The 26,680-nt window shown below is 39.1% G+C and overlaps 1 protein-coding gene across 5 annotated transcripts in view; it reads right to left on the bottom strand.

The window, feature by feature from the left end:
• Positions 1-26,680, bottom strand: part of NEK10 (NIMA related kinase 10) — a 514,569-nt gene that overhangs the window by 179,992 nt on the left and 307,897 nt on the right. For all 5 annotated transcript variants that reach the window (XM_033930152.1, XM_033930153.1, XM_033930155.1 and 2 more), the window contains exons 25-26: positions 16,353-16,423; positions 6,773-6,968 (exon numbers count right to left, since the gene is read on the bottom strand). In XM_033930152.1, coding sequence (XP_033786043.1) covers positions 6,773-6,968; positions 16,353-16,423 — 267 coding nt within the window. The remainder of the gene's footprint in view (positions 1-6,772; positions 6,969-16,352; positions 16,424-26,680) is intronic.

The raw sequence follows: 26,680 nt of genomic DNA, 5'->3' as shown, positions 1-26,680 counted from the left end.
TTAAAGTATAAAAAGAAACAATATTCTGTAAAATTGTCATTTTATAAATATAAATATACAGAGCAAGGACCAACAAAACCCTTGTCTCCCCTTCCCTTCACATATATCCCCTCTACTATCAAGAAAACTGAACAAGCCAAATTATTCTAGAATGCTACACAGAAATATCATGCTAACAGAATACTGCAGTCACACATGACAGGAATAGTGTTAGGGGAGTGCCCCCTGGTCCAAGAGAGCCCTAAGCCAGCTTGAAGCTAAAGAAGTACTGCCTGGCCTTTGCAATCTCCAGTTATGTCTCTAGCAGGATACATATTTCAAATCTGATATATTCTAATGACAAAATAGAAATTAAATGATTTTTTCTACCTTTTGTCGTCTCTGGTTTCTGATTTTATCTTCTTTTCACTCTTTTCCTTCCAGCGTCTGCCCTGTCTCTTCAATCCAGCATCTGCCCGTTCCATCCACCATCTGCCCCTTATAGAAACTGTCTGTTCCCCCTGCCATCTCTCCTCTAGACCCCCCACCCTCTTTGGTCTGGCATCTATCATCTTCCCTCTGTTCCTTCATGGTCTGGCATATTTCTCCTTTCATCTCTCTTTTCCTCTACCCTATGGTTTTTAGAATCTCTCTCTTCTCATTTCCTCCGCTCATCTCTGTCTCCTTCCCCGTTCTCTGGCATCTCTCTCTCTCCTCCCTTTCCTTCTCTGGTCTTCCTTCTTTATTTTCTGCCGCCGTCTAAATTAAATTATTTCTTACTATGCAGTCCTCAGTTCCCTCTTTTCACTATGTCTACTCACAGTATACCACCCCTTTCCTTCACCCCTTCACTATCTCACTAACTCTATCTTCTTCCCCCATCCAGCATATGTCCTTTTCCTTTATCCCTCCTGCCATCCAGTATGTGTTCTCTTTCTCCACTTCCATTCAGCATTTGCTCTCCCTTCTCCCCACTTCCATCATCTGCCTTCTTCTCTCTCCCCACTTCCATCATCTGACCTCTTCTCTCTCCCCACTTCCATCATCTGCCCCCTTCTTTCAATCTCTCCATCTACCACAGGCCCATCTTTCTCCCTTCCTCACCTTTCCGATTTTGGCAACAAGATTAGCAATGCCCCCCCCCCCCCCCCGCAATGACACTTAAGATCGGCAATGGGCCTCCTTCTACCCTCGGTATCAACAGAACTTCAGATCGGCAACGTGGTGCTCAGTCAAAAGCTTCCCTCTGACTTAACTGCCTGGGTGGAAACAGGAAGCTGAGTCAGAGGGAAGCTTTTGACTGAGCACCTGTTGCCGATCTGAAGTTCTGTTGATGCCGGGAGGAGGCCAAACTTGAGTGCCATCATGGAGGAGGGGCGCCGATGCCACTGAATACCATCGCGGGGGGGAGGGCGCCGATGCCACTGAGTGACATCATGGGGGGAGGGCGCCGATGCCACTGAGTGCCGTCGCCTTTGCAGCCCAGGAATTTTCCGGACCTGGCCAGCTGTGCACCCCACCTAAGGCTGCACCCGGGGCGGACCGCCCCATCCCCCCCTTGGTACGCCACTGATTATAAAGGAGACAGACTAGCACATTTACAGCTTTGTGAAAAATTATGGATTTTTGAACTACAAACTGTTTAACCTCAGGATTTAAATGTACAGCACTTATTTTAAAGTTTGAATACTTAATTATTTACATCATTACATTGTTCCTACATCTGCAGTTGGCCTAGGGGGCGTTTCCACGCTATTGTGCCATCTTTTCATTTTGCAATCCTTTTTATTTAGATAGTCACATTGGAAGTGAGCAGTGGTAAAATTCCCGAGGAATGGAGAGTTTCCTCTGAAATGGAGCTCTGTTGAGCTGAATGCAGCATGCCACTGGTCTCAAGTACTGCTGATATAGAGAGATAAGTACACAGTTTTGTCCTGTTTATTCAATTTGGACAGTACTTCTATCTTTGGAGAACATTTAATCATAAACTAGATATGTGTTTCTTGTTAAGATAGTGGGCACGTATGATAGACATTTATAATACTTTTAAAGATTGTATGATATATTGATGGATTAATTGGAAGGACACTATTTTGAATTATCACATGTTTTGCACATAGAGAGGATATTCATTCGATTGGGTTAATAAAAATCGACAACTCTTACTCAAGGGTTTTCCCTTAATGAGTTGTGAAAACTTAGGACTTTCATTCACATATAACTTTATAATTTATACATAGGTTATATCATTAGTTTCATTGCATTTTTCTTCCAGGTCAACTCTGAATATAACTTAGAAGATTTATTTCAATGCATCTACAGTCACTAGGAGACGGACTCAATAGTAGAAATCCAGACAACAATAAGCGAACAGTCCACTTTTATACACAATAGGGAAGAACAATAAGCTTTAAAATCAGTCTTACAAATCCACCTGGCCTTTACATTTCTTTGAGCTTAAAGAAAGTTCAGGTTGATTTTTCAATGGAGAAATTCTATTAAAAATAATTAATCTTGATAAAGTAAATTAAATGACCTTGAATAATACCTGTCCAATAGATTACAGGACAAAGCTTTGCTCTATGAAGCAAATCACAACACTGGAAAAGATGCCTCTAAAGAACTGTGTCAGATAGCAAGACAAGCTGAACAAATACATTCTCAGCCAAGATGTTCACCCTGAGACTAGTAATTACAAATTAAAGATGTGAAGATACTTGGACAAAACAGGTGCTATCTCTTCTATCAAACATACAGGGGATATTAATTGTTTGAACTGATACCAGGCAACTGTGACACACGAAAGAACACTTCACTTTCGAAAAAAACCTGGCCCTTCTGTAAATTGTAAAATATTTTAAAAGTAACAAGAAAACCAATGCACATTTATCGTTAAATTCACAGATCCTAAACAAACCATTAATGGAAATTTACAATATGTGTTGACCAGTCTTGATAATAAATTTTACAGTTTACATTACTTTTATGTCTTTCATTATAATTTCAGCAGTGAATGTGCATTAATTTCCTTGTTCCTTTGAATTTATGTTTAATTTGATATTGATATCCAATATATAATTGGCTAACACTCGTAATCCCTTGGTGAAAATGTTTGAACTGGGATAAAAATGGACTGTTACAAAAAAGTTTTTTAAATAATGGACATCAGTATGAGCCCGTTGCATACAAACGAGGAATTATGTGCTCGGGCAGTAACTCATAGGTGACCAGCACCAGACCATAAGTCTAAATGAGGACTGCCCCATACATCATGTAGTCCTATTTAATATAATCAGTTAAATTAAAGTCCCATCTAAATCATGGTCACACCAGGGAAAAAGGAAAATGAAAAAATAAACTCCCAAAAATAGTTAAAGTGCTCACAGAAAAAATTCATGCTAAGATTGTTCAATAAAAATGCCGTGCTAAACTGAATCTCATTGCAATTTCATGATGTCACTTGACAATAAATTTAAAGTGCATAAAGATAGTAATGGCGTCTCAGGAGTTTAAAAACGCCCTAAAGAACCCGCGAGAACAGCACACGTTAACTGACATGATGACATCAGAACATGGATCGCCGAAGCAATAAAAATATAAAAATAATCATGAAAAAAGAAAAGCGAAATTGAAAATATCCTATACTGGCCATCATTCGATATAATAGAAACAAGATCTTAAACGTTCTAAAAAAAAGATTAACTGGTAGAACATCTATCTACATTTTCGTTGAGTCCCATTCTTCATTGAGCTAATTTGATATTGAGCAGACAGAATTTTCTATACTTTTATGGTTTGTGTGCCACAAATGACAAGACAATTTTGGATAGGCTGGAGTGGTCTTCGACGGCATCTCCAGTAGATGGAATGTAAGGACAGTGCTGGACAGAATTCTATAGTCTATGAGGAGCCGCTGAAAAGTTCTCAGCCCAAAGAACAAGAGAATGATTTGGAGTCATGAAATTTACATGTTATTCCACACTTTTCTTGACACTTTTCATTTCATATCATTGAAATGAAAAATGTAGAATAACTTGTAAGTTTCATGGCTCCACATCATTCACTTCTTTGTTGGGCTGAGAACTATTTAGTGCCTCTTCATATGTCCCAGAAATGTCACAGAAAGGCCAAGATCAAATATTTTATATCATATTCATTGCTGTTGTGGAAGGGCATTTTCAAAAACCTAAGTTAAAAAAAAAAAAATCCAGCTCATGACACCCCAAAAAAAGTTCAGTTCATAGCCATAATCAAATAGAAAAGATGTTTTTGCATTGAAAATGTCCAAAATGAATAGCCATTTTACAAAGTGCAATGATCAACTTTTGGACAACAAAAAAACAGGGACAAGAATGCCTGTCTGGCCTCATTTTTGAAATTATAGCCATAGAGATATCTATGTAGAACAGAGGAGTAGCCTAGCGGTTAGTTCAGTGGAATGTAAAACTAAGGCACAAAGGTTCAAACCTCACTATAACTCTCTTTTTTTTTTTTTTTGTAAATATACTTCTTCCAGGACCTGAAAAATACCCACTGTACCTGAATATACACTACATCAGTAGCCTTCAGGTTTGCAGGTATGTTATATAGGTACAGTGTGTATTTTCCTGTTTTTTGGAAAGCTTAGAATTTTTTATTATTATTTTTTTTTTAAAGAGCTCAAGTGGAATTTGGCCTACATTTCTGGCACATACCTTTCACATAGCCACAGTTCTATAAACGGCGTCGTTGCATGATTGACATGCCCTTCTCTTCAACTGCCAATTCCAAACTCCGTCCCTTCTACCTTGCCGCACCATATGCTTCAAAGAAGCTGCCCGAATCCCTACGGCGGCCTCCTCTCTGGCAATGTTCAAGGCCCATTGAAAAGCCCACCTCTTCAAGAGTACTTTTGACTCCTAACTCCTCTCACTTGGTTCTGCATTCCCTACCCTCTATGTCATGACTGTCTGTTCAAGATAGATTGTAAGCTCTTCCAAGCAGAGACCATCTATAAATGTCAAAATGTACATTCAGCGCTATATAAGTGATAAGTAGTAGAAGTAGTAGATCAGCATTCATTTGTATGGTGGCCGCTGATAACTGCACCATTTATAGAATTTGAGTCTCTGTGGCTTCATTTTAGGCACAATTTGTGCAGGATTTATGCTGGTATTTTATTTTTAAAAATAACATAGATAGCTATATGGCTTTATTTTTTTTTTTTTTTATAAATCTTTATTGATTTTTAAGGTCAACATATATATACAATACTCCCTCGATATTTGCGGGGGTTCCATTCCAGAAACCCCCACGAATCTCAAAAAAACGCAAATACAGTTTTTCATGGGGGAGCCTGAAGAGGGCAGCAGGAGAGCAGCCAGAGTGCCGCGATTGCAGGAAATCACTCGTGGTACGCTCTGACCGCCTCTTCCTGCACTAAGTCAGGCCTTAACCAATCAGGAGCTGCGTGCCAAAGCAGCTCCTGATAGGATAAGGCCCAACTTAGTGCAGGAAGAGGCGGTCGGAGCGTACCGCGAGTGATTTCCTGCACTCACGGTGCTCCGGCTGCTCTCTCCTGCCTCTCCCGCTGCCTTCTCCTTATCGGCGGTTCGCGGTCAGAAAATACCACGAATGACCGGGACCACGAACTGCCGACCGTGAACGACCGGGAGAACACTACATTAATCAACAGGTTAAACACTTATAATCATAATCAATAACAATGCATAAAGAATAAATCCCCCCTTTCCTTCCATTATATTTCATCAAGGATTAAGGCAAAGCAAAGAGAAAGCCACTCCTCCCCCACCCTCCCCTGGATGTGTGCGCAAATAAAGATAAATTAAAGATAAAAGACAACTACAATGAAGTAATAAAACACATCAACGGGCCCCAAACCAGATTAAATAAATTGCTATGCCCCAACATATCAGCATTCATTTTCTCATACCTATAACTTGAGCATAAATTCGCCCACCAAAAAGGAAAATTGAGGCGATCTTAATTTTTCCAATTACGAGAAACCATTTGCATGGCTATCCCAGTCATAATTAGGAAAAGCCAGCATTCATAGCGGTCCATGGAGGTTTAATATGCAATATGCAGCTTCTTGCTTCCCAATCCAGGCATGTTCTTTATAAAATAGCCTTACAAAACATTCAACAATTGCAGGACAATTATTTATTTGGTTTCATTTCTTGTCCTCCACAAAGAGCTCAGACCGGGTTACAGTTTACAATCATAGTATTTTGTATTGGTATGTAAATTGGTATGTAAATACTGTATTGGTATGTAAATACTGTATGTTTATTTGTATAAAATTGTTTTATTTTTGCCCCTATTTTAAATTGTCATACGCATTGAAATATTTGACATTGCATGTACAACAAATTTTTAATAAACTTGAAACTTGAAATTATTTGTGGCGTTACAAACTCATCTTACAATCACATCTCTTTAGAAGTTGGTGGAAATGCATACACATATATCAAGACTCTACCCAGGCTCCACCTAAATCTCTTCCCGCCCCCCCCCCCCCCCCCTCCCACCATGCCTATTCTCAGGTCACATAAAATTAAGCATGAACATTCTCTGTGTCTTCTTTCTATAAAAGCTCTTGTCTGCATATAAAACCGGGTTTACCTACTCAAAGTATACCAATGGCATGATGTAACAGGGCAATCATAAGATGATGACAGACTTCAACTATGTCTTAAATTAATATTTTTATTACATCTTTGATAAAATCTCATATTAACCAAAGAAACATAATGGTGAAAATATTTCTGTGTTAAAATGCAGCTGTACTTACATAATGATGATAAGATAATGCATTTCCATTAGCCTCTATAAAATATCTTTGGGTACGTCGCCTCTCACGGTCCAGTTTCTTTTCCAAGGCAAGCTGATTTGTAGACAAGCTATCAAGGTACTTCATCATTACATCTGATATCATGGCGCTAACCTCCACAATATCTGGACGTGCCTCTGAGTCAGGAGTCAGGCACCTGTGAAAATATGCATTAACCAATATATATCATAATATGATTATTGTGTCATTGCACTTCAATGTGTGCACATAAAAGTTAATATACAAAATATATATCTATTCATAAACATATATGTGCAAGGTAGCAAGATAAAAGGCATCATCTTCTTTTTTATATACAGTATATTTTATATTTATTGAAATATTTCAAAATTATTAAGTCACACTAAAAATATTGTAACAAACACCATTAACACCAATTCAAAGGAAATACATTATTTACCAAGGAAAACAATAAATCTCAATTATATTATATTACATATTATATAAGAAGAAATAGGAGCCAAGATAAGAAAATTCAATTAAAGAAATATCTAATATAAGAAAATCACATTCCTTCGCTTACTCCAAATGCCAACCCATGCAGATAAATTGTACAATAACCCTTAATTCTTCCTTCGCTGATACAAAATCCAAGAGCTGTTTAGGCTCAAAGAACATATAATTTTTAGACTCAAAACTAACCACACATTGACAAGAAAATCATAACACTTAAGTCATACCTGGAGCAATTGCTCTAGGTATTGTTTGGTCCACCATTCAAACATACATAACTAAGACTAATAAATAATAAAGGACAAAGTGGAGAAAAACAGACCTTAATAACTTTTCTTCTAGTCTCACATGGTATCCTTTAGAACAGTGTTTTTCAACCTTTTTACACCTATGGACCGGCAAAAATTAAAGAATTATTCTGTGGACCGGCATCGGTCCGTGGACCGGCGGTTGAAGAACTGGGCTAAGTCGTGGGCCAGACCCCGCCCATCTCTACCCAATCTCCACCCCAGACCCCGCCCCCATAATAGTACTAATTGTAACAGTATTTTTTCTATTCATTTTTCACAGATATACAATATAATCTTATTAACAACACATAACGGTTAACCACAAAATTAAACTACACAAAGCACACTGATAGCAGATGTAAATTCTCAAAATTGACATAATTCAATCACTAAATTCAAAAATCAAATCATTCCCCCCTAACTTTGTTGTCTCCCTCCTTCCATGCTATGCCTTACCTTCTGGCCTGCTCCAGCCTGGCCATTTTATGCCACCCCCGGTATTATCTCAGGCCGGCTCCCTCTTCCTCACTGATGCAGTGCACAGCTGCGGGCAGCAGCTCCTTGCGCAACCCGTGCCTTATCTGGAAGCCTTCTCTCTGGCGTTGCAACATCAGAGAGGCTTCCGGTTCAGGTGCAGGATGTCCGTAGGAGCCACTGCCCGTGGCTTTGTGCACTGAATCAGTGAGGAAGAGGGAGCTGGCTCGAAGATAACACCGCATCGATCGCACCATGGACCGGCGATTGAAGAACACTGTTTTGGGCCTGATGCACGTGCTGGCCCTGTGGACCAGCAGGAAATTTCTGTGGACCGACACCAGTCCACAGACCGGTGGTTGAAGAACACTGCTTTAGAACCCATTTCATCATAGGTCTGTAAAAAAAATTCCACGTAATAAGAAAATAACCATTCATTCTCAATATTCTTTTCTTTTTCTTCAGTATATGTAATTTTTCATTAGGAGTCCACAACAATAAACTTGTACATATGACGGCAACAATAGAGAACAAATAGCTATGTGGATTCTGCTAACAAAGCAGTAATTATAATAAGTTTATATAGACACTGTCCCAATGTATGAAAGCAAAATTCACTTCAATATTCTTAAAAAAAAAAAAAAAACTAAATAAAACTGGAACAGGACAACCAGACTTTAATGAGCTACCTCAGGGGAAAATTTAACCGTTCTTCATCCATGCAATATCACCACACAGCGGAAAAACTTTCAAAGATGGCTAGGGCTTTAATTCAAATGCTGAGCCTTTTGAGGCACTACGTTTTGATGTCATCTAGAAATGCTTAATTCATTGGATCTGTGCGTTTGCTGAAACCTTTAAAATATTAGTCCCCAAATCTCTCTGCAATCCCCTATCATCAAACAGTTCTCTACACAGATACCTTACTCTCATGTTGAAAGCGGTCAGTTCTAACAACGCACAATTCTGAAAGTGTATCTCATTCATATGTCTTGTCAGCATTTGCATTGGTTTAATTCATGCCTCATTTATAGACGAGCATTTTTTCCACTTTTAAAACTAGTAAGCCCAAGCATCCCACCAAAACATACAGAACATAAGACAAACCCCACAGATCTATGGCAAAATACTGTTCCATAAACATTCCATCTTAAACTTGCAGAAGCATCGAAAGAACGGCTGCTATTCCATAACTATATTTATGACAAAAATCTAATTGCTAGACATGGTTCCAATCTGGTTCAAGCACAAATGGCACCAATAGAGTAGTCCTAGAGGTAACAACCTCAAGAGATGATTCCAAAAACTGTCAGATTAAGTTGGTTAATTTCTCTACACTTTTCACCCTCAGCATCTCCCTGTGCACTTGTTATCAAATATTATGCTAAAATATTAAAGACTTCCCTAAAATATCTTTTAACCGTCTCTATAGCTGGAACCAGACAAGATTTAGGAAGTTCGAAAACCTCCAATGATTCTTTCTTGATTCTCCAAATATTCCATTTTCTTCTGGGTGGACAATTTATCCTTAACAAAAGATTCATTATTCAGCTGTAGAGTCTCTACTTTCTAATGCAGACTGTTTATTAGCATGCTGATCTAGCACTTGTGCCTTAGCTCTAGAAGTCCTAGATAGAGTAGCATGTTAAGATGAAAAGTCTCCGAAAACTTCAAAAAGGAAATGCTAAGAGTTTGTATTGACTCCCAAATAGAGTCTATAATGATAACAGAAGGTCTAATCAAATTCCTCTGCCTCAATACAGTCTATTGCAGACCCAGTTCAGAGTCAAGTTTACATACTGGCTGAAGACTTGCTCTCTCTCCAGTCAAAGCAACCTGAAGTGTCGAAATGGCTAAAGGAGAGTCCCTCAAGCCCTGGAAAAGGAGACCTCCTCACTCTTGGGATCTTTCAAGTTCAAGTTTCAAGTTTTATTAAAATTTGATAAAATTACAATAAAAGATTTAAGGGATAAAAAATGACATCACAAATAACAAAACTAAAACTTGGATATTTTGATTAATGAGAAACGTAAGATTAAAGTGTATGAAATACAATTGTAAAAGAAAAGAAGGTAAGGACAAAATGGGCTGGGAACCAGCTCTCTCCTCTATTAAGACTGCTGGCTGCTGGATCCAAGATGGCTGCACTCCCCTGATGCGTGCAAGGTTTCTTCTGGGTTTTTCCTCTAACTTGTAGTTTTCCTGTGCATCTGGGGAACTCTTTCCTCCATGTCGAAGTGTCATGGAAGGAGCGCTGCTGGAGCCTTGTGACGTCCTAAGTCCACTCAGCTGGTCTTGTTGGATAACTTTTTGAAGAGGCTACAGATTGAGACAACATCAGAGGGATGCCCGCTGGAGATGCCGGAATAGAGTGGAGGCACTGTGGATCTCCCACCAGGGCTGGATACCACCAGGGCTGGATATCACGCTGAGCCCTGACTGTAGAGCACCTTCTCTTCAGCCGCAGAGCACCAGCTCTCCGAAGCGGGTTCAGGATACACCTAAGTTGATGGCGGTTCCTGACCCAGAGGCTTTAGTGGTAACATCAATGGGCCTAGATTCTCTTCAATCGGAGGAAGGACCATCTAAGGACTCTGTGAGTTTGCCAATTGCTGAGAAGGAGCTGGATCCCAATGGAGGCAATTGGGATGAGAATAAAATTGGTGAGCAGTCTATAACTATGCAATTGCAAAATTATTCCTTGATTAAACCTCCTGAAGTAACTCTTGACTCTTTATGGGACTTAGTGGCTAATTTGGGGAAATCATTGTGCCCTCAAATTCAGTGTCTGTAAGGAAGAACTAAAAAGCAAAAGAAGAACTGAAAGAATTAAAAGTTGAAACGGGTTCTTTAAAACTTTGGCTTGATAAATATAAGGACTCAAGTGAGATATGTCAAACTCAGGATGTTATAATTAAAAATAATATGAACTTGAGAAGAAAAATAGAAATATTGGAAAATAGTTCTCGGAATAATAATTTATGTTTCCTGAACTTCCCTCAGGTGTTCACAGTGACAACAAGGGAGATGTTGAAAAGATATCTTTTGGAAGTACTACTTTTGCCAGATAAAATGTGGATTTTGAAAATGTTCTTTAAAAATAGACATAAAGGATTTTGGGGATTTAAGGTCCAGATATTCCCAGATGCCTTGAATATATGATTAGGTGATCAATCAAATTTTAAATAAACTTGAAGATACACAAAAGCAAAGGCATCAGTTTTTGCTTTTGAAATCAGGAGTTACTCTCGTAGGAGGGCCTTTTTATTTGAGATATCCATGCAAATGTATATTGATATATCAATCTTTGAAATATGTATTTTTTGAACCTTCTCATCTAACTACTTTTCTATCCATGAAACGCCTTGAGGGAGTATGAAGTTTAGAGCTCTTAAATGATTGATAGTCTCTGAGAACCAGTCGTCAGATGATGTAATTTCCTCTTGTTTTTTCTGATTTATTCTAGTATTATCGTTATATTTCTGCTCTATGTAATCTTGGATCTAAATAGTGGACTTGAGAATGATTAGCCTATAATGCTTCTTGATATATTTTTGTTTTCCTGAAATGTATCAGACTGTATCAATCTTTTCTGTACAAGTTTTTGCTTGATAAGATAATTGAAATTTGATAAATTAAAAAAATTAAAAAACTGTTGGCTGCTGAAGGCTGTCAGCTCAACAGGGCTTAGCAAAACCCTGATTCTGCTAAGCCATGTTGAGCTGATAGCACCTCAGCAGCCAATACAGCAGTCAATACTGAGACACATTGGCATAGTCAAAGCTGGAGCCGGTGGAAGAACCTTGGGAGCTTGATAATCTCACAGCGTTGTCTGCCGAAGCTGCAGGGTCATTGCTGGGAAAGAAGGCAACGCCAAATTTTCCTTTTCCTTTTTCTTCTCATCTCAGAAAGAAAACAGAACATAAGCAGTGCCTGCTCATGCGGCGGCCCATCGGGTCCAGGACCTGCATATTAATCCTCTATACCCTTTAATCCCCTTTTCCTTCAGCAAAACATCTAATCCTTTCTTGAAACCCAATACCATACTCTGTCCTACCACACCCTCTGGAAGCACATTCCAGGTGTCCACCATCCTCTGGGTGAAGAAGAACTTCTTAGCATTGGTTCTGAATTTGTCCCCTTTTAATTTATCCGAATGCCTTCTCGTTCTTGTAGTCTTCAAAGATTTGAAGAATCTGTCCCTCTCCACTTTCTCTATGCCCTTCATGATCTTGTAAGTCTCTATCATGTCCCCTCAAAGCCTCTGCTTTTCCAGGGAAAAGAGCCCCAGTTTCTCCAGTCTTCCAGCAAAGGAAAGGTTTTCCATACTTTCTATCAATCTCGTCGCTCTTTTCTGAACCCTCTCGAATATCGCCATGTCCTTCTTAAGGTACGCCGACCAGTATTGGACACAGTACTCCAGATGCAGGCGCACCATCACCCGATAGAACAGCAAGATAACTTCCTTCATTCTGGTTGTAATACCTTTCTTGATGATACCTAGCATTTGTTCACCTTCTTAGAGGCCGCTACGCACTAGGCCGATGGTTTCATTGTCTTGTCTACCAGTACCCCTAAGTCTTTTTCTAGGCTACTTTCACCCATTACCAGCCCTCCCATCGTGTAGTTGTACCTCGGGTTTCTGTTTCCTACGTGCAAGACTTTACATTTCTCTACATTGAACTTCATCTGCGATCTCGTCGCCCACTCCCCTAGTTTGTTCAGGTCCCTTTGTAAATCTTTGCAGTCCTCTTTAGTCCTAGCCCCATTAAATAGTTTGGTGTCGTCTGCAAATTTTATTACTTTGCACTTCATCCCTGTTTCTAGATCATTTATGAATACATTGAATAGCAGTAGTCCAAGCTGGAAAAATTTAACGACCTTTGGGTGAATTTCTTTCAAATGCCATCTTGTTTTCTCCAATGCATCAGCTTCTACAAAGTATTGTGCAAATTGGCATTTATTTTCATACATTAAGCAATGAAAATTTTATTCATTTTAAAGTTTTTAAACAATTTCACATGCCATATTTTTTTAATATTACTGCCAGATTCTCTTGATAGATTTCATGGTCATTGGTTTAGAACAGAGATTCTCTATCCAGCCTGGGAACCCATCTAGCCAGTCAGGTTTTCAGGATATCCACAATGAATGTGCATGAGAATTCTGCATGCACTACTTCCATTCTGTGCAAACCTATCTTACACCAACTGAACCATGATGTAAATCCTCACACCTAAATTAGGCATGGATCAAGCATATTCTGTAACAGTACACTCAAATTCTTGGAATGCCCATTACCCACTCATGCCGCTCCCATGGTCATGCCAACTTTTCAGATCCATGCATAAGAATTTACACACGCATCTTTGTAAACTAGCACCTAGTAAGATGTGCCGTAAATTCAAATTGTTATCAAATAGCACTGATAATTGATTGTCAGCACACAATTATTAGCGCTAATTGTCTCAGGCAATTAAATTGAGAATGCACCCAAATTTATGCACACAATTTTGAATGCTATATATAGATTTAGGGGGTATATATAAGAATAAAATTATTATTATTATTATATGTTCTTTTCTTTAGAAACTCCTCATACCAGCTGATTACCAGTTATGCACAGTTTAGTAAATCTATAAGGGGCTGATGAAAAGTTCTGAGCACAACTAACAAAGTTGGTGCAGTCTCCATCGAGAGCTATATACCTAGTTCAGTGAGTTTCCACTTTTTTGTTCTGTTGGAAAAATTTGGAATGAAATAAGTGCAAAATCACAGGACTAAGTATATAGCCCTCGATGGAGATTGCCCCAACTTTGTTGATTGGGCTGAGAACTCCTTGTATACTGTAACAGAAAATGATCAATTGCATGAAAAGCTACTAAAATGTTTTTTTCTTTTGTACTCAAGCTGCAGTGTGTAATTTTTCAATACTCAATAAAAATATTGAACTAAAATGTTAAATTAGAGAACTCAGTGTATTTATAATTTCTAATGTTAATACTATTACAACTGTAATAATGATTCAGTGCTATGCCTTGGTCTGAATCCATGTTGTGTAATATGCAAATCATCTAGGCCTCCTTTTACAAAGCCGCGGTAGCAATGCTGCCTTAGTAAATGCACCAAAGCCCATTCAAATCCTATGGGTTTCTGTGCATTTACCACAGTTTTGTAAAAGGGACCCTTAGAAAAAGAAATGCTATAAATTATTAATTCTGAAGTCCAAAAGTTTAGCAAACCAAGGAATACTAGGCAATTGATTTGCAATTCTCTACTGTTATAAGATCTGCCCCAATACATTTTGGTATAGTAGTCAGCACAATTATAGTTAGGGCTCTCGGGGTCAAAATAATAAATCAGACCCAAAGTAAAACATCTTAATAAATAAGATGAAAATATGTCCAAGGAACAGAATTTATTAAGAAGTTTTCTTTTAAGTCGAAGACACTAAGGGGCTCCTAATCAAAAAATTAAAATGTCCAGAAACCATCATAAGTTGGCAATTTGGACATTATAATCACTGGGGTATCCAAGTGCCAATTTTTGAAACTGTTTTTCTGAACGTCTAGTGAGGCATTTTCCCTGCTGTACATCCAGAGTTCCAGGGGGCATGTTTGGAGGCATGTTATAGACGGGCTTAACTTGGATGTCTTGAGGCAAAAATTGAACCTTTCTCAAGATGACCAGGACAGAACTTAGACATTTGGAGCTAGACCTATTTTAGAAGCATCTAAGTGCCATAAAGGTACCCAAACTAACCAGATGACCATTGGGGGGATTAAGTAATGACCCCATTCAACCACACAATGATTTGAATGAAACAGTACATACCTGTCTCTTGAACATCAGCACTTGGTATGGGAAAGCCCAGTAAAGCATCACACAGGTATCTTACGTAACCTGGTGGATGGGGTGAACCATAGAGAGGAGGACCCAAGCACATAAGCTGCTCTAGCTACTACATTTATGGTGGAAAGTGTGAGGCCACCAAAACCCACCAAACCCCTAAATTGCTGCTATATAGGTGTCACCTACAGCCATAAGGGCTACTTGGATGGTAGACAGTTGGGTATACTAGGTTTTGGGAGTATTTTGGAGGGCACTCAGTGTAATACGAAGATGAAAGTGAGGTTATTCAAACCTTGACAAATCCAAAACTTCACCTCACTCAATGTGAAGAGGAAATCATATGGCTAAATCTCTAAACTGAGATATGCCACAACATCCACATCTGATATGTTGTGTGTCTTTAATATTTGCTATATTCCGTCATCTTCTATTCATCTCAGAAGTAAGACAAGCAAATGGTATCTGATGATTCATTCATTTATTATTATTTAATAGTGCAGAGTTACTAGCATGCCCCGTCAGGACCCGTTTCGCCCGTATAGAGCTTTCTCAAGGGTTCACAGTAGGCGCTCTTTCTTTAGCTAAAGAAAGAGCGTTTTGGAGGGCTCACCATAAATTATAAGGGGGTTATGGTGAGATGTACTTCTGGCACCCTTTATGCAAAGTTCACAGCAGTGCCCTGTACGGTGTCCCAATGCTCTGTTGGCATGTTCATGTGGCCAGTCCATCACAATGATGATCACTCCCCATGTCCAAATGGTCTGGATTTGGACTTTTTCAACTTGAAAGTTTCTGTGTTAGAAAATGGGGTATAAAGTTTGGAATTCTAAGGGTTGGACATTCTGTCCCTAGGCAATTTTCAAAAATATATATTTTTTGGATGTCTAGCAGTTTACCTCTTGAACATGAACATTTCTTTGCTTCCAAATTTGGACATTTAATGGGAAATGTTCAAGTTGGACTTAGACATCCTTTTCAAAAATGGCCCTCCACATCTTATAATACCACAACATAGGTGCCCAAAATGCAAGCCAGGGTTTTGAAGAACTACATAGCCGGCACATCTGTTTGCTGTGAATCACAGCTAAAGAGGATGCCTAAGGTCATTTGGGGTGTTAGCCATGCCTTCTTCAATCCTATGCGCTTTTAGGTGCCTCTGTATCCATGATTAGGGCCTGGTTCAGAAGGTGCCGAAAGGCGTCAAATTTTTTTTGTTTTAGAGGCTTTTAAAATAAGTTTGGTCACTTAAGTTAGGTGGTAGTATGGCATCTAACAGCCTAACTTGAAGCACCGTTCATAGAATAAGCCCCTGAGTCACTTTCCATTTACAGAGAAGCAAACTAAAGATTTTTCATTCAGCACCTGGTGTGTTTGTAATATTATTGACAGAAATGTGTGAAGCCAAGCAGTTTGCTGGCAAAACGTAAGAATAAAGTTACATGAGCAATTACCTTTTAACAGTGTCTGTCACTTTTTCAGAATAGATTCCTTCTGGCAGTGGTTCATACAAAGCCTCTACTATCTATGAAACAAACATTTCAGAGTGAATAGAAGAAAAACATTCTAATACCTGTTTGAAATGCTTCATGATTAACGTCCTAATTCACAAAAACGTGACAGGTATTATATCTGCAGTACAATTTCAGAAAATAACTTTGAAGAATACCTTTCAAATACTCGTCTATAAACCTTTCAAATAAAAATAGGGCTGGAACACTGACACTCAAATTTGTTTATTGTGGCTCAAAGTTTATATTGTGGATTCAAAACTTACAGTATGCTGCTTAGGAACCAACTTACTAAGTTGTGTTAGTTGTTAACTGTAACACAACTGTCTTGTTAGCACACCCTAATTTCTGTGATAAGTTCCTAATGCTGAAGGGGTGGGAAATGAACAGGAAATGAGCCTTGTAGTTAACATACTGGTAGTTATCATGTGTTAACTGTTAACATGGCATTATTAATGACACCTGAATTGGTATCGCTAATTTTGTCACTGTAACACATACTGTCTTGTTAGCACACCCTAATTTCTGTGATAAGTTCCTAATGCTGAAGGGGTGGGAAATGAACAGGGAATGAGCCTTGTAGTTAACATACTGGTAGTTATCATGTGTTAACTGTTAACATGGCATTATTAATGACACCTGAATTGGTATCGCTAATTTTGTCACATTTTCTACCATTGCGTTTACTCATACCACAGAACTTATCTCAGTTTCAAATGCCGGGAATATTTGCAAGTTAACACAGTTTAATTTTGGGAAGGGGTAAAACCCGGACCTCACGGACTTCGCGGATCTAAAACCGCACATCCTTAAAAATCAGAGGTCCGTGCCACTTGTAGTTAGTTTCTGGCTCCGACAGACCTCGATGACAATTTAGCACTGACGAATTCATCTCAGCATAGGGAGGGAAAAGTATTAGGATCCGTCAGCGCTAAAATGTCATAGAGGTCTGTCAGAGCCATGGACCTCAGATTTTTTAATTTACTGGGGCTGCAGGAAGCCAGTTTAAAGGATTCATTTTAGAGCCGCTCCAGCACTAGTCTCTGGCTCTGACAGACCTCTATGACATTTTAGCGCTGATGATCCTAATACAGGGCACTAAAAACATGGGAAGGAGGCACTGGGGGTACTAAAGATATAGGAAGGGGCACTAAGAACTTGGGAAAGAGGCACTGGGGGGCACTAAAGAAATGGGTAGGAGGCACTGGGGGCACTAAAGACATAGGAAGGGGCACTAAGTACTTGGGTAGGAGGCAATGGGGACACTAAAGAAATGGGAAGGAGGCACTGTGGGCACTAAAGACATGGGAAGGAGGCACCAAGGGTACTAAGGACATAGGAAGGAAGGAAAGAGGGAGGGAATAGAATGGGACAATTCTTGGGCCTAAATGTAGAAAGAAAGAAATCAAAGAAAGATACACAGACAGAAGAAAACGCAACCAGAGACTCGTGAAATCACCAAACAGCAAAGGTAGGAAAAATTTTATTTTCAATTTTATTTTCAATTTAGTGATCAAAACGTGTCAGTTTTGAGAATTTATATCTGCTGTCTATATTTTGCACTATATTTGTCTATTTTTCTATAGTTACTGAGGTGACCGAGCTCACGGAGTTGGGGCGGAAACGGGGTTTTTTTAATTTTAGTCCTAGTAGTTTGCCGGTCCACAAAATAATTCTTTTATTTCTGCCGGTCCACAGGTGTAAAAAGGTTGAAATCACTGTTCTAGGAGGTATATAACTCCCTGTTTCTTTAAGCTTTAATAATATAATTTCAGATATCTGAAGCGTTCTTAGAGATAACTTCTTAGAAAGTCAATGGGGCAATTTTATCTGCATCTTAATTTAACATAATTCATGACTAAAAGTATACAAAGTAATAAAATGATATCCTGGTATTCAAAAGGTATTTGGTTATTTATTCACATTTTTGAGGACAAGCTCTTAAACCATTTCAGAATCTGTGGAATCATTATGTGGAATCATCAAATAAATGGATTCAGCTGCACCATTGTTTCTAGACAGCTGCAATCGATGTCCCCACTTTAAATATTTCCCCCAATATTTTACAAATAGCTCGATTCAGTCACCAAGCTGATTAAGCTGCCTCAAGACATTACAAAATTCTGAGGGGCAGATGCATAAATTCCAGTACTATAGAGCTACGGCACCAGAGAAATACTGGTCTGTTTTTAGCAACTGATCCTCAGCACAAACAGCATGCAAATTTTATACACGGTTAGTGTTGAATATTGGCTACTAAGGGGGTTGGGACCACCCAGGGCATGCACACAAGAGCTGTGTGGTAGGCACAACTCTTGTGTGCATGTCCAGGAACCCCTCCCCCAAGAAACCCAGTGATCTCATAAACCACCCTCCTATCAACCCTGACCTCCACAGCCAAAAGAGTCACCCCTGGTAGTCCAGCAGACCCCACCCCCCAAACTCTCCCAAATCCAAACACATTTTTACTTATAGTGGTCCAGAGGCCCAGCTCGACAGCCCTCCTTGCTTCCACTTCCATCCTGCTAAACTAAACTAACTAAACTAAATCTTAAGTTGATATACCGCATCCTTTCCATAGAGATGGAACTTAGCACAGTTTACAGGAACTTTAATGTAAGAAAGGAAAAACATAATAAGAGTTAGTGATTATAAAGAGGGTAGTGAGATTTACATTTTTGAGAATAGCCAAGTTTTCAGATGCTTTTGGAATAGTTGGAAGGAGCCCAGATTTCGCAGCAGGGCAGGATGGTTATTCCAAAGCTCAGTGATTTGATGAAAAGAGATTTCCCTAATTTTCCAGCATAGATAACATCTTTTAGCACGGGGAAAGATAGTTTAAGTTTTTGGATGGATCTGGTAGTGGAATTAGAGGAGGAAGAATGCCATGCAAGATCTTGAATGTTAGGCAGGCACACTTAAAGTGAACCCTAGAAATTACTGGAAGCCAGTGAAGTTTTGACAGAAGCATGAAAACATGATCAAATTTACTTTTTGCAAAGATCAGCCTAGCCACAGTATTCTGGATCTGCTGAAGTCTTTGGAGACTTTTCTTGGTTAGACTTAGATAGATGGAGTTGCAGTAGTCCAGCCTGGAAAGAATGATTGATTGTACAAGGACAGCAAAATGTTGTTGGTAGAAGCAGGCTCTCACTTTTCTCAGCATTGATAGAACTGTTAATGCATCTAGGTACATTAAGGATGTTCACAAGGCAAGGCTTCTGCCATCGTTTGAGACTTTTTTCAGTAAAACAACAGATTTATTTTCCAACAGGATGGGAGCACTATCCTACGAGGGGCCACTGAAAATTTCTCAGCCCAATCAAGAAGAGAATGGTGTAGTCATGAAACTTACAAGTTATTCCACACTTTTCGTTTACAATCAATTAAAAAATTTAAGAAGGAAAAAAAAAAAAGAAAGGAGAAAGAGTTGCATCATTATAGAATATACAGTTAATAGTAGTTGTAGAAGCAAGTCATATGTTTTCCAGCCAAAGTCAGGCTTTTTAGTCAGCGTCTACTACTCGACAAAGGAAATCTGAAAAAAATAGGTTTTAAAGCTCTACATAAAATTATCAAGTGAACTTTTATTATGAATAAACAAAGAAAGATGATTCCATAAATTAGGACCTTTCAAATCAAGGAGTTTAAATTTTTTTAAAAAACTATATATAAAATGTCACACTCAAAATCTCAAAAATTTACATATAGTTTGTATCAAACCACATGAATCTTTTACTTTCTGTACATGAAATATCAAACTACACATAGTAGTGAACCTACACAAATGTAGAGAATTCAACAATAATATAATCAAACACCACAATGACATAAATAATCAATAGTCAATAATTTTCATAAATACACATCCTAAAATATGTGTCCTATTAGTCACTGTTCATGATACTGAACAAATGAACAGTTCCACTTGTGTTCCACTAGGTGTCTTTGCTGGATCGCAAAAAGACAGCCATTCACATTTCCTTACGTCTTTTCTTGATGTATCTGTAGGCAGTAAACCAACAGCTGTTGGTTTACATCAAGAAAAGAGGGAGGAGAGCAGGGCTTGACAAGCAGTTGAAACAGAAGCCAGGAACCAAGCCACACTTGCTTTCAGAGCAGAATCCAGCAGGGAATTGGAAGCAGGATAGCCAAGCTTCAAAGATAGAGGAAGTTTTCTGTAAAGCCGGTGTATTTGTATTGCTGTATTTGAGGACCCTTGAAGAAAGCAAACACTGCCGAAACACAGCCCATGTAGGGTCTGGATATCTGTTTACAGCAAGTGACTTTATTGAAGCTTTGTTGGCTTTTATCATATTATGTATTGCATTTTAATTTTGTGTCAATAAATTTTATTGTTTTAACCTCTGGAAGTCCGGGGACTGGTTCCACAGTGTTTTGCTGAAAACATTTGTACTGTTATAGTACCAAGGTCTATTGCTGTGGGAGACTGGACCATTTTTTGGCGTTGACCACCCCACAGTGTTGTTTGGTTTTAAGGCCGCTAGAATGATTATAGGTACATCTAGATTTTCACTTTACCTCTTTGCTGAGGCAGTTACATTGGTTACTTCTTCAGTTCAGGGTGCAGTTTAAAGAGTTATAATTAATTCACCAGGCTTATATGTGGTTGCTCCATAGTATATGTTTTAGGATCTGGTACATTAATGGCCATGTTGGCAGTTACGATCACTAAACTTACCGATCCTGTCCCGACGATCAATAATCTGGCTACCCAAAATAATTCACTGCGTCGGTCACAAATCATTCCTTTTTAAAAATGTCCAACTCATAGGGCCAGCAAAAGTAAACTGCAGCCACCCCTCCTCCTTTCTTTTGAGCTCGCTTGTGCTTTGCCGCTAATGACGTACGGGAATAAACCCTGCCCACTAACTACATAGTAAGGGCGAAGAGCTAGCGCATGCGTAAATTGCATCAATAAAAAACAAGGATCCTCTGTGCATGTGTTTTGATCGCTCTTACAGCAATCAGGGCATGCGTCTGATCAGATCATTTGCATGTAGAATCTGTAGTGAATCGGTCCCTCGGCAAAACTCGGCCAAGAATCACCCAACAACGATCCAGATCAATAAGTTTAGTTAATCTAGGCCTTAGACAGTTATGTGCTTGTTGATGCAAGGCATATAAAATGTGCATTATGCTGAGTGCTGGGATGCTGTATTATTTGCACTTCATCAATGGAAGTATAATGTGTTGCCAGGGGCTTTATAATAGTTTAAGAAGTTATTGAAAACACATCTGTTTGTGCAGGCATTTTAAAACTATATTTATATATGGGTAAGTGATGTTGGATTGTTTTTATGCATTGGTTTATGATTTTTGTTTTCTTTTTGTAATCTGCCTAGGTTATATGGAATAAAGTTTTTAAAAATAAATGTGAGCCCCCCCTCCCCCCCATGGAAAATGCCTTTGCAGAAGGAAGCAGACAGATGTGCACTTTCATTGTGTCACTGAGATGAAAATATGGCTAGAATGAATTAGAGGGAAGAGCAGGAGGTCTTTTTGCTGAAGGGGAGGGGGAGTCCTGTAAAAGGAGTGTGTAAAGAGAAATCTTTGTCTTTAGTGCTCCTTTTACTCCTGCCAAAGTCCTGTATGATGAAAAAGACTCCTGTCATACCCATGAGGAGGACAGACATTATTGGATTAGACAAGGAAAGCAAAATAATTTAAAAGGAGACTAAGCTGCTCTCAGACTTTTGTTGATTCTGGTTTCCCCTGCCAAGTCTAAGTCAACGAAGGGGACTTTCTACTGGCTGGGGAGTTGGGATAGAGAAGAAACACTTGTGAAAGATGAAACCTGTACCTGTGAATATGTGAATAGTTGATTGTTTATACCTTCAAGCAAGTTAATAAATCATTCAATTTGTTCCAATTTACCTTTTGGTTCCTGCCTGTTCTTCATCACAAGAACAGAGGCGACTGAGTTGAGTGCCTGGAGCACCAAGATTTGCATTTCCTCTAGCCTACTGGATTTATCCAGCCCTAGCCTAAGCCCAAGCTCTGGAGGAACTGTAAATGTAATTGAAACTAAGTCTGAAACTAACTTTTTATGGGCCCTGGTGCGCGGCGGGTGATCCCCCTCATCAACCCTGAAGAGCTGGCTGGAGCCCACCGTTCGAAGGTGCGGACCGGCAGGACGCCAGGGCTACATAAATAATATTTTGTGACTGATTATCCCTGGGATTCATCACATTGGCTATAATCATCTCCGTTGTTTGTAGCTCTGTGTTGTCAAATGTAGACATTAGCTTCAGGATACTGAGAAACATATCCCAATCTGAAAGCTTCTCTGATCATCCTTTCTGGCAAGAGATTTATCTAAACTAAACTAAAACTTAACTTTGTATACCGAGTCATCATTCTGAGAAAGCTCAACTCAGTTTACAGCAATTAAATAAACAGGGAATGATTTACACATGATAAATAGAAGATAATAGCAACATTTTAAAAGAATTAATTTTCAAAATGTTTGGCAAATAGAGTAGTTTTTAAAGATTTACGGAAAAATTGAAATGAAATGAAACTCCTTAAAAAAAGGGGAGATCATTCCAGAGTTGAGAGAGTTTAAAGACCAAAGATTGACTGAATATCTTAAAACCTTTAATCTCTTTTTTAGAAGGAAGGGAGAGTTTAAATTGTTGGATACCTCTTGCAAAGGAGAATCGGTAAACATTCCAAAATAAAGGCATAAGAGGATTAAAGATACCATGTAGAGTTTTAAAAGAAATACAAGTGCATTTAAATTGAATTCTAAAATAAACCGGGGGCCAATGAAGACTCTGAAGCAAAGGGGTCACATGGTCAAATTTACGTTTTCCAAAGATCAGCTTTGCAGCAGTATTCTGAATTAATTGTATCCAACTGAAACCAGCTTGTCGCTAACCTGAATATGCATGTGTAACTTTCTCAGGGTTTTATTTTTACTTCTTCTTAAGGCTACAAGGCTTTGTCTATCATCATTGCCTTCTGCATGCATTGGCAAAATGATTCTTTTCATACAGATCTTATAGAGCTTCTGTTATTCAGGGCATGTTTCCTTCTTCATTATATAGTTGCTGCCCGAAGTCCCAGTGCACTTGGGCTCAGACAGCCACTGCACTTTTTCCTCACTTTCTTGTGCTTAGAAGCAACCTTGTTCGCACAGTATATTGTGATGGCATCACTCAGGTTTAGTCTATTTGTCTGGAGGATCTTACATCATGTAGCATCATCCCTGATGTCAATAATAATTCTGTCATGAATGACTGTAACTCTCTGTACTCTCACAACTTATTAGACACTTAGGGCTAGATTCACAAAGGGCACGGATCTGATCCAATCCATGTCTGGGGGGCTGATTCACGAATCACCCTCATTCAAATGAAGGCATTCGGAATCACACCCCCATCCGACTGTTGGGATCGCTCTCTAGCAATCCCGATGCATGCTTAAGAGCAGCAACTTTTTTTATTTTTACTTTTTCTTTATGAACCCATGGCTTTAACCCAGTTTAAACCACGGGCTTGTAGTGCGGGGAAGGGCAGGAGGGCATGGCGGCCAGTCGGGGTGGCAGGAGAGATTTGGGGCAGGTAGGAGAGAGCAGGAAATTCGGTGCAGGCAGGAGAGAGCAGGAGATTCGGGGCAGGCAGGAGAAAGCAGGAGATTGGGGCTTATAGCACAAAGCAGGGCAGAGAGCAGGGCGGCAGAAGGCAGGGCAGTCATAAAGGACCTCAGCGAAAGGTCCTCAGCAGTCGCTTATTTTTGGATTGGCTAGCCCAGTCGATGTTGCTTTTTTATTTTAGTGAATTGCTTCCTGCCTGCATTTGAATGCCGTTCCCCCTCATTTGCATGCATGGATCGGAGGATGATCGGGACAGAGGTTAGTGAATCGGATCGGAGGGAAATCGGGTTGTAAAGGGGTCACTAAGTGGTCGGAAGTTGATCGGTAGGCTTTGTGAATCTAGCCCTTAGGGGGGGGAATTCATTAAGGGACACTAACCGATTTAGCACACGCTAACTGCATTAGTGTGTGCTAACGATCAGTGTGCAGTAAACACAAATATACTTTTAGCATTTAGCGCACTAATGCGGTTAGCACAAGCTAAATCTGTTAGTGCCCCGTGATGAATTCCCCCTTTAATTTCTGCTTGATATGCCTCAGAGGATCCATTGGTTTCCTGCAATCTGTTATTCAGGACATGCCTTTTGTAAGTCATACTTGTTTCTCCAACAAGGTAATTTTTTAAAGCATCCTGGATTATTTTCACATCAGTTTTCTCTGCCTTGCTTTCAAAGGTCAGGGTCTCATACAGCTCATATGCTTCCATGCCACTATATGCCAGGAAACAGCAGCACATTTTTTTTCATTGACTGTTCTTCCAGGTCAGTTGCAATTTCATAATTACAGCACTGACTTCTGAAATGTTTAAAATTTGTAGTGCAATCCCCTGTCAAACTCAGCAGTAGTAGAAGTGGAATTGATGTGTGACTTTCTGTGACCCTAATTTACTTCTGACACCGTGTAATATATTCAGACTCTCTCAGAACACACCACAAAAAAGGCCAGACAAACAGTCTCAGCTACTTATTTTATTATAACTCACAACAACAAGAAGTGATGTATTCTGCCCAGGTGTATCCTCCACTTCTTAGAGGGATCACAGAGACTTACAATCAGTATGACCCATCACAAAGACTGATGTTGGAGAATTCCCAAGTCTAATCAATCTCCAAATGGATAACTCTAAAAAGAGAATTAAAGTCCCTTGGTCCTGTCTCAGTTTTAGGAGAGAATTATTCAAGAACATAAGTGGAGAATATACAAACAGAAGGCATATAGGAGAGGCTAGTCTTCTGTAAGTACCTATCCTGGAGCAAGGCTGATAGAATTTCCAAAGAAGTTACAAAGAGATCTATCGCAGGTATGCCCCATTCATGGAAAATCATATCCACTAGAGACTGATCTTGTGGTTGAAATAGAGCTCAGCCCTGCCAGATTATGAAACTTTAAGAATCATACCATGACAGATGGTCCAGATTTGTGTTCTGGCAGTTTTCCAACACAAGAGGTGCACACTGTTTTTCCTTGTATATTGATGTATTGTAAAGCCACTTGATATCAGTTTGGACCAGAATAATATTTTTGGCTAGCTGATCTCTGAAAGTTTTTAGAGTATTCCATATTGCCCTTAGCTCTAGAAATTTATCTGACGAAGTTTCTCTTTGGCAGACCAGAGACCCTGAGCATGAATTTCATTTACATGGGCTTCATAGCCCAGTTTGGATGCATCTGTGGTGAAGACAAATTGAATAGCAGAGATCTGAAAAGGAATCCCTTTAACTGGTACAACCACCAGAATAGGGAATTCCTGAGAGTTTTGGTGCTCAAGACTATATCACATAAGTTTGAATAGCTTGAGTCCACTGTACACATAAGATCAATTGGGTGTTCTATGATAATGGCTTCTGAAATAAATCATAGGTGTTACTGTTGAGGTATATGACCCAGCTATAACATTCCCTATGATAATGTCTGCTGATTCACTAAAATTTTCTAAACCATCATAGTGAATATTTTAGATGCTTTCACCTGAGTAGTGTCTAGTAGAGTTCCTATTAATTCCTAATGAGATGAAAAGTTAAAATGGGAATATTGCTACTCCTTAGATTTTGGCCAGGTACTAGTGACCTGGATTGGCCACCATGAGAATGGGCTACAGGGCAAAATGGACCATTGGTCTGACCCAGTAAGCCTATTCTTATGTTATGTTCTTAAAACCTAGAGACTCCAGAACCCAGAGGTTTATATGCATTGATTTTTTTTTATCTCCTTCTTAGGATGAACTCTACCAGAGAGGGTAACATATACACTTCCAGTTTGAAAGGTGAGCAATTATGGTGAGACAGTTTCAAAGATAAAGAGAACTGACACTAGGCCAAATGGCAGAATCCTATACTTCCAGTGATTGTGAAATATTTCTACTTAGGTTTATGCTTCTTTTATTTATTTATTTATTCTAGGGAATATAGCCAATCTCTTTTTCAAATAAATAGAATCAAAGTGCTCATGAAATTTTCTCACTTTAGACCATTCTTCAAGATCCATAGGATGAGATAGAATCTTGCTGTATTTTTTGTGACCTGGAAATATTGGAGTAAAGTCCCCTACTTATAAGAACATAAGAATATAAGCAATGCCTCCACTAGGTCAGACTTGAGGTTCATCGTGCCCAGCAGTCCGCTCATGCGGCAGCCCAACAGGTCCAGGACCT

The sequence above is a fragment of the Geotrypetes seraphini genome, chromosome 2, assembly GCF_902459505.1.
Source record: "Geotrypetes seraphini chromosome 2, aGeoSer1.1, whole genome shotgun sequence".
NCBI lineage: Eukaryota > Metazoa > Chordata > Amphibia > Gymnophiona > Dermophiidae > Geotrypetes > Geotrypetes seraphini.
This window is presented reverse-complemented; position numbering and strand designations above follow the sequence as displayed.